We start from the raw sequence: 11,716 nt of genomic DNA on the forward strand, positions 1-11,716 counted from the left end.
ATTTTCTTCAGAGCAAGGTTTTTGCTTTAAATACTTATTTCTCTGTAAGCCTGTCAATTAGGCATGCAAACATTATTAAATCTTATGGTTATTCTCAGCCCCATACTGAACTGAGCTTTATTCCTAACAGCATGCTCCAGAGATTCAGCCCAATTCCTACTTATTTTTTTTATTTAAATTCAAATAGCCAACATATAGTACATCATTAGTTTTTGATATAGTGTTCAACAATTCATTAGTTGTGTATAACACCCAGTGCTCATCACATCACGTGCCCTCCTTAATGTCCATCACCCAGTAACCCCATCCCCCACCCACCTCCCTTTCCACAACCCTCAGTTTATTTCCCAGAGTCCAGAGTCTCTCGTGGTTTGTCTCCCTCTCTGATTTCTTCCCATTCAATGTTCCCTCCCTTCCCCTGCGACCCTCTGTGCTGTTCCTTATGTTCCACATTTGAGTGAAACCATATGATAATTGTCTTTCTCTGATTGACCTATTTCACTTAGCATAATACCCTCCAGTTCCATCCACATCAATGTAAATGGTAGATTTTCATCCTTTTTGGTGGCTGAGTAATATTCCATTGTGTATATGAACCATATCTTCTTTATCCATTCGTCTGTTGAGGGACATCTATGCTCCTTCCACAGTTTGGCTATTGGGGACATTGCTGCTATGAACATTGGGGTGCAGGTGCCCTATCTGTATCTTTGTGGTAAATACCCAGTAGTGCAATTGCTGCGTTGTAGAGTAGCTCTATCTTTAACTTCTTGACAGCCACATGCAGAAGAATGAACTTGGACCATTCTCTTACATCATATACAAAGATAAACTCAAAATGGATGAAAACCTAAATGTGAAATAAGATTCCATCAAAATCCTAGAGGAGAACATGGACAGTAACCTCTTCGACCTCGGCCGCAGTAACTTCTTGCAAGACACATTGCCAAAGGCAAGGGAAACAAAGGCAAAAATGAACTATTGGAACTTCATCAAGATAAAAAGCTTCTGCACAGCGAAGGAAATAGTCAACAAAACTAAAAGGCAACCTACAGAATGGGAGAAGATATTTGCAAATGACATATCAGATAAAGGGCTGGTATCTAACCAAGCTCACTTGTTCTGTTCAAGACATATAAACAAGAATGAGCAGACCCTTGTCATGGAGGGCTTCATGGTTTACATTTGTAACTTTCTCTTTGGAGGAGACAGAAGTAACAATTATGGAGTTCTTAACAGGCGTTGTCTCCTTTCAAGTGTTATCATAATGCAAGTCTTAATGTCCTGTTTTAGAGATAGAGAAACTGAGATGCAGAAATTCAGTTCAAGGTCACACAATTAGTTCAGAGGAGAGCCCAGATTTGTACCTAATCTATCTAAAAACAAGCCCTGTATTCTTTCCGTATTATCATTTTGCTTCTCAGGGCGGAATTAAAGGGGAGAGGGGAAGGAGGTATAAGAGAAGGGAGATAAAAATCTGGAGAATTATTTTAGAATCTGCCTGAAAGTGAGGGTAGGAATGACACCCTTAGCTGAAAGTCTTTGTAAGTGGAAGAATGGTCCATAAAGGTTTTAACATCAAACTAGAGAAATGCTTATGGGTCCAGAAATATTTAATATGAATTTTACAATTACATAGTATAATACTGATGAGGCATGACTGAATCTCTGTGAATACTTTCAAAAGGAGACAACTAATTATATTTTACATTTGGAAAAAAAAATGTAGTCTTTTCATAATACAAAATATCAAAAATTGAGCTCTAACAAATTTTTTGTTTTATGTGAATACAGAGATACAACACTAATTTACTTTCCTTAATGATTCTCAGTGGGGCCAAAGAAGGACACTCCCTTATGTGCAGTATGAGGGACTGTGGTAAGCTCAACAAAGCCTCAGTAGTATCTCTGAGATATTTATGCTTAGTCGAAGGGATTGCAAGTGTTAGCTTAAAAGTATGGCATATGTTAATACCTGTTAGGAACTGAGAGAAATGAACCTAATTAACTTAATTTAATCTGACTTCCCTTTTAAAAGCATTGGAGATAAGATATATATATATATAAAACATATATAGATAAACCTATATATATCAGACTGTCATAATTTTGTTGACATCTCTGTCTAATCAAATAGAATTTGACCACCTAGTCTTTGTCCTTTCTCCTATGCATGGTTAGTCTAGAATCTGGCAAAATAAATATTTATGAAATTATATTTGTGAACTTGTTAGAATTTTTCTCTAAGCCAGATTAAAAGTTTATGTTAATAAAAACTGTCATTTTTTTTCCCAGAAAATTAACTTTCTTTAAATGCATGGCTATAACTCTTCAAGACTGAAAAGAGTCTGGTTTGATACAATAAAAAGAAATGCCATTCTTTCTGTTATAACACAAGTATTTTTCAAATTGGCTGATGTTTTCGGTAATCTGCACTCCCCATTTGCAAAATACCTTGTTTCTCCTGAAGAACTTGGATTTCCTTTGAAACAAAAAAGGAACTGTTTGGTTGGGCTACAATGTGAGGAAAGGGGCCAAGGTGACAGAACATGATACATGTTCTGTGTATCATGCATGAAGAAAAACATGCAATTTTACCTTCAGAAACTAAAATGAAATAGGGTTGGATTGTGCTATTTATTATATATGTGAAATTAAAAACCTATCTCCAAAATGCAACCTATGCCCATCTCAGTGGAAGCTAATAAAATCAAGTAAACAAATTAGTTGTGTATGCAACTAATGTGTGGCTGTGGAATTTTTATAACATAAAAATTCATCGTGGTAGATAAAATTTTGTCTCAGGGTGGCCGCAGAAACAGAGTAAGGCATCTCTGCTATTTTGCATAGTCCTCAGGCTTGGCTTGAACTATGGTAAAAACGGATGGCATTTCAGTTTCCTCATTAGGACTGGCAGTTGCCTTGCCCTAAATCTTAGGCTACTGGAATGCTAGGTATCAGATACCACACCAGGAAAGCGATGTCATTATTGGCTTTACCAATAAGGAGTCCTCTTTCATGTAACATCAACCTCATTGGCTACAAGTTTGGTTTTTTGCCACTAAAGCTATTAGAAGTAAGTTACATACAAATTCTGCTTCTATTAAAAACTATAGGGAAGACAGAATCAAAAGGACTTAGTTTACCTGGATTGTCTAGGTTAGGGTACATTCAAACCACATTTTCAGGATATTTGGTGATATCATGGCACTTTGGTGCCTGGCTAAATTCAACATAATATTACTTTCACTTACTGTGGACTCTAGAACCCACAACATTTCTTTAGGATTGAAAGTAAGACAAAAGAGAATTAATCCACAAGACAGCATGTCTTGTGATGAACAGATAATGTTCATTGTCTCTCAGCTCTTGTGATGAACAGATAATGTTGATTGTCTGTCAGCTCTATACTCCTCTCTCTTCTGTGTATCTCCAAGGTTAGAAACCTGCTGCCTACATATCAGAAGCATTCCTGCAATCTTGATACAGTGATGAATAATTTGTCCCTTGTCTTGTAAGAGCTTAAAGTCTATAGTAGAGTCTGACAAGCAGTTTTATACTCACAGTGAGGATAGAGGTACAATGGTGCCCAGGCATATAAGATTGGTTTAAGAGGTCAGAAGACTTAACAGAGAAAGTAATGTTCAAACAGAAAATACAGGAAGGAAATGAGTTAACTGAACAAAGGGAGAAGTGTGCATTGCCTGATGAGAAGTCAGGTGGGAACATGACAGGGAGAGTGTATTCTAGAAGAGTAATGTGAGGAAAGGGGCCAAGGTTATAGAACATGATACATTCCAGGAGGAGCACAAGCACGCAGTGAAAGAGTACATGGCAATTACAAATTAGAACTGTAAAGAAATACAGCAAAACGTTAATAGTATTGACTTCTGGGTGATGTCTAAAGTGTGGCAGTTGATACTAGTTCTGGGTGATGTCTAGTTCTGGCATTGACTTCTGGGTGATGCTGTCTTTATCTGTCAAATAAATAAAATCTTTATTTAAAAAAACAAACAATAAGTGCCCTCCTTAAACCCCATCATCCATTTAGCCCATCCCCTGCCCACCTTCCCTCCAGTAACCCTCAGTTTGTTCTCTATGGTTAAGAGTCTGTTTCCTGGTTTGCCTCTCTTTCCCCCCCTCCATGTTCATCTGTTTTGTTTCTTAAATTCCATGTATAAGTAAAATCATGTGGTATTTGTCTGTCTCTGACTGACTTATTTCATTTAGCATCATACTCTCTAGCTCTATCCACGTCATTGCAAATGGCAAGATTTCATTCTTTTTGATGGCTGAGTAATGTGTGTGTGTGTGTGTGTGTGTGTGTGTGTGTGTGTGTGTGTGTGTGTATAAATACCACCTCTTTATCCATTCATCAGTCAATGGACATCTGGGCTCTTTTCATAATTTGGTTATTGTTGATAATGCTGCTATAAACATCAGGGTGCATGTGCCCCTTGGAATCAGTATTTTTGTATCCTTTGGGTAAATACCTAGTAGTGCAATTGCTGAGTAATAGGAAAGTTCTATTTTCAACTTTCTGAGGAACCTCCATACTGCTTTCCAGAGTGGCTGCACCAGTTTGCATTCCTACCAACAGTGTAAGAGTGTTCCCCTTCCTCTGCATCCTCTCCAACATCTCGTTTCCTGTGTTGTTAAGTTTAGCCATTCTGACTAGTGTAAGGTGATATCTCATTGTAGTTTTGATTTAATACTGTTCCTTTTCAATGGAGGGAAATTTTTTGTATTACCCAATCTTTCTCAAATATCATCAAGATTACAATTATAATCAGCAAAAGAAAACCACCAGATGATTGATTTCATTTTGAAAGCAATGATAATGGATGTTTGCCCTATGGAGTTTGTGGTGGGATGTACCCTGACTCCCAGAGTATCTTCATAATCACTGAAGAGGAAGAATAAAACTCTTAGCTAAGATCACCAAGGATACCTTCCTGAAAGAAAATTTTGATCTTCTAGCCTCTGTTTCTGAAACTTTCTTTCCTAAGTAGGATAGACAAAGTTGGAGGTCAAGACAAAATCTCAGCAATGTGAAGCTTGCATACATGGTTGGTTGAAAGAACACAGATTTTGAGAAAATTTCCAGGATCTACAGCTAAACATAGATATTTGAGACTTGACACCAAACGCACAATCCATAAAGGAAAAACTTATAAATTTATGAATTTAACCTCACCAAAATTAAATGTTTTAGTTCTTAGACCCTATTAAGAGGATAAAAACAGAAGCTACAGAAGGGGAAAATATTTGCAAGCATATATGTGACAGAGAACTAGTATCAAGAATATATAAATAACTCTCAAAACTCAACAGTTCAAGAAAATAAAAAAAGAAAGTTAAAAAAAAGACGTGAACAAACATTTTACTAAAGAGGGCATGCGGGTGGCAAATAAACACATGAAAAAGTATTCAATGTCATTAAAGGGAAACACAATTAAAACCACAATGAAATAACACTACAAATCTCTCAGATTGGCTAAAATGAAAAATAGTGACAACACCATATGCTGGCAATGATATAGGAAAACTGAATCACTCATAAATTGCTGGTGGGAATAGAAAATGTTGTAATCACTCTAGGAAAGTTTGTTATTGTTTTCAGTTATCCAGCAGTTGCACTCTTGGGCATGTATCTCAGAGCAAGGAAAATTTATTTTCACACAAAAACTATACACAAATGTTAACAGCTGTATTTGTAATAACCCAAAATTGGACACAACTCAGCTATTCTCCAATAGAGAAACAATTAAACTGTGTCTGTCTGTCCACATCATGGAATACTGTTCATCAGTAAAGAAGGAATGAACTGGGGCACCTGGGTGGCTCAGTCGGTTAAGCATCTGCCTTGGGCTCAAGTCGTGATCTGAGAGACCTGTGCTCAGTGGAGAGCCTGCTTTTTCCTCTATCTCTGCCCCTCCACCCCCCGCTCATACTCACTCTCTCTCGTTCTCAAATAAATAAATAAAATCTTTAAAAAAAAAAAAAAAGGAGGAATGAACTATAGATACATGCAACAACCTAGATGAATTTCAAGGAAATTGTACTGAGTGAAAAGCCGGTCTCAAAATGTTATGGACTGTATTATTCCATTTATATACTATCAATTAAATGAAAGACTTTTCATGATGGAGAGCAGATTAGTGGTTGTCAGGGTCTAAAGATGGGAATGAAGTTTAAGGGGGGAGATGGATGTGATTATAAAAGAACAACATAAGAGGTCTTTGTGGTGAAACTGTTCTGTATCTTGACTGTGGTAAGTGAATGCACAAGCCTATACATGTGATGAAATTGTATAGAACTAAACACACACACACACACACAAATGAGTAAAGTTCAAACTGGGAAAATCTGAATAAAACCAATGGATTATGTCACTGTCAATATCCTGGCTCTGATATTATACTATAGTCTTAAAATGTTACCATTGGGTGAAGCTGAATAAAAGATACATGGGATCGAGTTGCAGTCGTGCTCTCCGAGTTCCTGTCTCTCTCCCCGCACCGCCCGGGATGGCCTCCCAGAACCGCGACCCAGCTGCCGCCAGCGTCGCCGCCGCCCGCAAAGGAGCCGAGCCCAGCGGGGGCGCCGCCCGGGGCCCCGTGGGCAAGAGGCTACAGCAGGAGCTGATGACCCTCATGATGTCTGGTGACAAAGGCATCTCTGCCTTCCCTGAATCCGACAACCTTTTCAAATGGGTGGGGACCATCCATGGGGCAGCAGGCACAGTTTATGAAGACCTGAGGTATAAGCTCTCGCTGGAGTTCCCCAGTGGCTACCCTTACAACGCGCCCACGGTGAAGTTCCTCACACCCTGCTACCACCCCAACGTGGACACCCAGGGAAATATCTGCCTGGACATCCTGAAGGACAAGTGGTCTGCCCTGTATGATGTCAGGACCATCCTGCTGTCCATCCAGAGCCTGCTAGGAGAACCAAACATTGATAGTCCTTTGAACACGCATGCTGCCGAGCTCTGGAAAAACCCCACAGCCTTTAAGAAGTATCTGCAAGAAACCTACTCGAAGCAGGTCTCCAGCCAAGATCCCTGACTGTCCAGCCTCTCTCTTTGTGTTGTCTTTTTATTTTCTCCTTAGATAGTCTTTCTCTTCATTTCTGTCTAGGACTCTGTATCTTAAGCTGTGGTGTCATTTTTGTTTTGTTTCTGTTTTTTAAATTAAGTCTCTGGTTGAGCCCTTGTGACAAATATATTAAATAAATACATTGGGTTTTTTTTAAAAAAAAAAAAAAAAGATACATGGGATCTCTCTGCATTGTTTTTATAACTTCATGTGAATCTACAATTAAAACTAGAAGTTTCATTTTTTAAAAGATAAAGAATATAGGCTTTTATCTCTGAAACAGAGAAGTTAAAACATTTAAAGGAATTTCTAAAATTTATATTCTCCTTAAAACTGAAATCTTAAGATATCACTCATTTATGTTGATTTTATTATATATCTTTAATTTGAAATGAACATTTTCAGTGCTATCAGTGTTTTGCATACTAGAACAGCTTTCTTAAACTTTGATGTATCCTTAATATATATGGTTATGGGGCATCCTATGTTCATTCTGTTCCTATCTGAATGAATTTCCCCCACCAATAGAGCCACCCAACATAACAATTAATGGTGAGATAACCTTGTTTTGTGTCCATATTTATTTGTTGGGATGGATGCTCCATGAGAACTGGGACCATATCTGCCGAGTTCAGTGCTGTATCCCCAATGCCAAATGCAGGGCCCAGTACATCATAGATGCTCATTTAAATGTTGCTTACAGTGATATGTGAAAAAGAAAAAAAGCAATGGAAGTGGCCACCATCCAGAGCAGCAGATGTGTGTGGGAAGTGGGAAATGAGGGATGAAGGAAGTAGAATTCTGTGTCAGGAGCTGGTAACGGAGCCTCAGGAATGTCTGTACTCCCATGGACTATTCTCTGAGCTCTGGTGAGAGGGGCAACAGACAAATGTGACAGAAACTCGGGGGCCCAAGTGTCTGTTTTCCTCAGAGAAGAACAAAAAGAGCAATATAGCCTCTAGGGGAGAGGGAGATGGCAGGAGAAAGTAGTGTGCTGCCAGTGGGATGTCTGGTTCCTGAGCACAGCAAGATCCTTCTGGAGACTCCCAGAAATTCTTGAGGAGATTTCACAAGAGTTGAATTCCTACATTAGTTAGTGGAAGTACAAGCAGTTGAAAATTATGTATTTTAATGTATCATTAATAGTTTTTTAAGTCTTAGAATTAGAGGTCTTCTAGTGCAACCATCCCTATCCATGGTGAAATAGATTTGAAGACATTTCTGGTAATCATTCAGCTTCTTCTCGGATATTTCTAGCTGTGGTCACTTGAAGGAAGAACCATCTCCAGCACTTGGGATTATAGGTATCAGGGATCTGACAAAAATATTTTTCCCGGACTCTGTTAAATGGGCATCAATCACCTGGAAAGCCCACAAATTTTTTAAAATGTTACAAATGAGTGAAACAAAAATTGCTTTTAATTCACAAAATACTAAGTTCCTGTGGGGAACAGGATTATAACAAAAAAGTGCACGACCCTCTTCTTACCCTTAGGAATTACTTTGAGGAGGGACAAATCTTCCAGTCCCATTGTTATTAGAGGACCAGTACATGCAGTATTTTGAAATATCTACATTTGTTTAATAAAAAAATTGTGTAAATTTTAATCATGATAGTTATAAAATTCTTATGTGATTTTTAAATACAAAAATAAGTAAATAAAAAAAAAAAAAAAAGCCCAGATCAATACAAGAGTGGAGGCATAATTCACAAGAGAAATTTTAAACACTAAACCAGGCAGTTCAGCCAAACAACCACCAGGTTGTGCTGGTGACTCAGTGATGTTGTTTAAACAAGAAAAAAAAATGCTTAAAATTTATATTTTACATTTTTTTGGCCCCTAAATGTATAGTCATGAATTTTATATAACTCCATGTATAAAATGTTTTATTATGTTCAATTAGCCAACATATAATACATCATTAGTTTTTGATGTACTGTTCAATGATTCATTCGTTGCGTGTAACACCCAGTGCTCATCACAACATGTGCCCTCCTTAATACCCATCACCCAGTTGCCCCATCCCCCAGCCCCCTCCCTTCTGTAACCTTCGGTTTGTTTCCCAGAGTCCATCGTCTCTCATGGTTCGTCTCCCCCTCCGATTTCCCATCCTTCTTTTTTGCCTTCCTGCTATCTTCTTCTTTTTTTGTTGTTTTTTTAAACATATAATGTATTATTTGTTTCAGAGACTCTGGACCTAACATAATAAAATAAAATTTAAAAAAAGTTTATGTGTTTTAATAATGAGTTTAAAATTTTATACAGGTAAGAAATCAGATTTAACATCTGGACAGCAAAAATGTAATTCACCATATTAATAGGAAAAAGGAGAAAAACCATATAACATCTTTAAAACAGAGAAAAAGCATTTGAAAAATTCAATACCCTTTCATGATACAAATTCTCAGCAAGGGACCATCCTCATTTGATTCAGGGCATCTCTGAAAAATGTATGGCTGACATTATATTCAGTATGAAAGACCCAATAGCTTCTTTTTAAAATTTATTTATTTATTTTTATTTTATTATGTTATGTTAATCACCATACATTACATCATTAGTTTTTGATGTAGTGTTCCATGATTCATTGTTTGCGTATAACACCCAGTGCTCCATGCAGTACGTGCCCTCTTTAATACCCATCACCTGGCTAACCCATCCCCCCACCCCTACCCTCTAGAACCCTCCATTTGTTTCTCAGAGTCCATAGTCTCTCATGGTTCATCTCCCCCTCTGATTTTCCCCCCTTCATTTTTCCCTTCCTACTATCTTCTTTTTTTTTTTTAACATACAATGTATTTGTTTCAGAGGTACAGGTCTGTATACATAAACTTTTTAAAAAGATGTTCTTTAGGGAAAAATTTAAACAGGTTGAATATATTCAATTTGCAAAACTTACTGGGCATTTACTATGTTGTGTGATGAGGAAAGAATGGATAAGACATGGCAATCACTATAAATAATACACACAAATATAAACAGAATTTTCCAATAGAATGTTAGCTCCAAGTATTTTTGTCTTTATTTTGTTTATTGCTCTATCCCCAATACCTAGAATATAATGGGAGTACAAAAACTAGTTGTTGAACAAATGAAAGAGTTGATGAATTAACACTTACATAATAGATGTTTGTAGAAAATGCTATGGATAAAAATTAGTGTTACTCTCTCGTTTTAAATGCTTACCAATATAACATATGATCCACATTTATTCCTATAAAACAGTGTTTTAACCATCTTAAAACCATTTGTTGAAAATTTAAATTTTATAAATCCTGAGGACACACCTTGAAGAAATAGCCTTGTTTGCTATTCTCTGGAATAAATGGTGTCAAGAAGATAAATTCTATCTTTTGTGTAATCACACCAGAATATTTTATATCATTAGATTGCATTACAAAATTATTTGTACTCATTTTACTTCCAATATACAAAATCATATGACAGTAAATTTTTTTAACCAAATACAATGTCCCTGAAGATTCTGACATATTCCCAGAATGAGGTTGATCTGTCCCCCTATCTTGTGAGAGCTGTTGAAAACAAGCCAAGGTTAAATGTTCCACTGTAGCTGCTTTCTTCATCTGGTTCTGGACACAATTTTTTTAAGGGTATATGCAAGACCATTTTGGAATCTAAACCAATGCAGACTGTATCTCACTCACTTATAGGATACCACTGCTGTGTCTACCCTCTCTTCCATGTTAATTTGCAGTCATTTCTCCAGATTGTCACTTTCTCTTCTCTCTTATTTCTGTATTTCATATTCCAATTTTTTCCATTCCTTCCTAGAAAGCAATGTGTATTAGTGCAAAAAAAAAAAAAAAAGTGGAGTTAGAGCCAGATAAAGTGGGGTTTAAAAATAGGATCTGCCAAAAATCATGATTATCTTCTTGGATGCAGAAAAAGCATTTGACAAAATACAACATCCATTTAAGATTAAAACTTTCAGTAGGTATAGAGCGAGTGTATCTCAACAATAAAGGGCATAAATGACAAACCCACAGCTCACACCATACTCAATGGTAAAAACCTGAAAGCTTTTCCTCTAAGATCAGGGAGAAGACAAGGGTACCCACACTTACCACTTTTATTCAACATAGAATTGGAAGTCCTAGCCAGATCAATGAAGCAAGAAAAAGAAATAAAAGGCATCCAAATTGGAAAGGAAGAAGTAAAACTGTCACTATTTGCAGATGACATAATACTATATATGGGGGTGCCTGGGTGGCTCAGTCAGTTAAGTGTTCAACTCTTGATTTCAGCTCAAGTCATGATATCAGGGTCATGAGATCGAGCCCTGCCTTGGACTCCACACTGAGCATGGAGCCTGCTTAAGATTCTCTCTCTCTCCCTCTGCCCCTCACTCCCTGCTTGCACATGCTCTCTAAAAAGAATAAAAAAAATTTTTTAATACTATATATGGAAAACCCTAGACACTCCACCAGAAAACCATAAGAATTAGTAAATGAATTAGGTAAATGTGTAGGATACATAATCAATATACAGAAACTGGTTGTGTTTCCATATACTAATAACAAACTATCAGAAAGAGAAATTAAGAAAACAATGCCATTTACAATGGCATCAAAAAGAATAAAAGACCTAGAAATA

At 37.0% G+C, this 11,716-nt stretch overlaps 1 protein-coding gene across 1 annotated transcript; it reads left to right on the plus strand.

Moving 5' to 3' along the window:
• Positions 1-6,492: 6,492 nt before the first annotated feature.
• Positions 6,493-7,241, plus strand: LOC118356099 (ubiquitin-conjugating enzyme E2 C). The gene has a single exon (XM_035723019.1). It carries the CDS (start codon positions 6,531-6,533, stop codon positions 7,068-7,070), a length of 540 nt encoding a protein of 179 aa, XP_035578912.1. The 5' UTR covers positions 6,493-6,530; the 3' UTR covers positions 7,071-7,241.
• Positions 7,242-11,716: the final 4,475 nt, after the last annotated feature.

Source organism: Zalophus californianus, chromosome 11 (genome assembly GCF_009762305.2).
Source record: "Zalophus californianus isolate mZalCal1 chromosome 11, mZalCal1.pri.v2, whole genome shotgun sequence".
In the NCBI taxonomy this organism is placed as follows: domain Eukaryota; kingdom Metazoa; phylum Chordata; class Mammalia; order Carnivora; family Otariidae; genus Zalophus; species Zalophus californianus.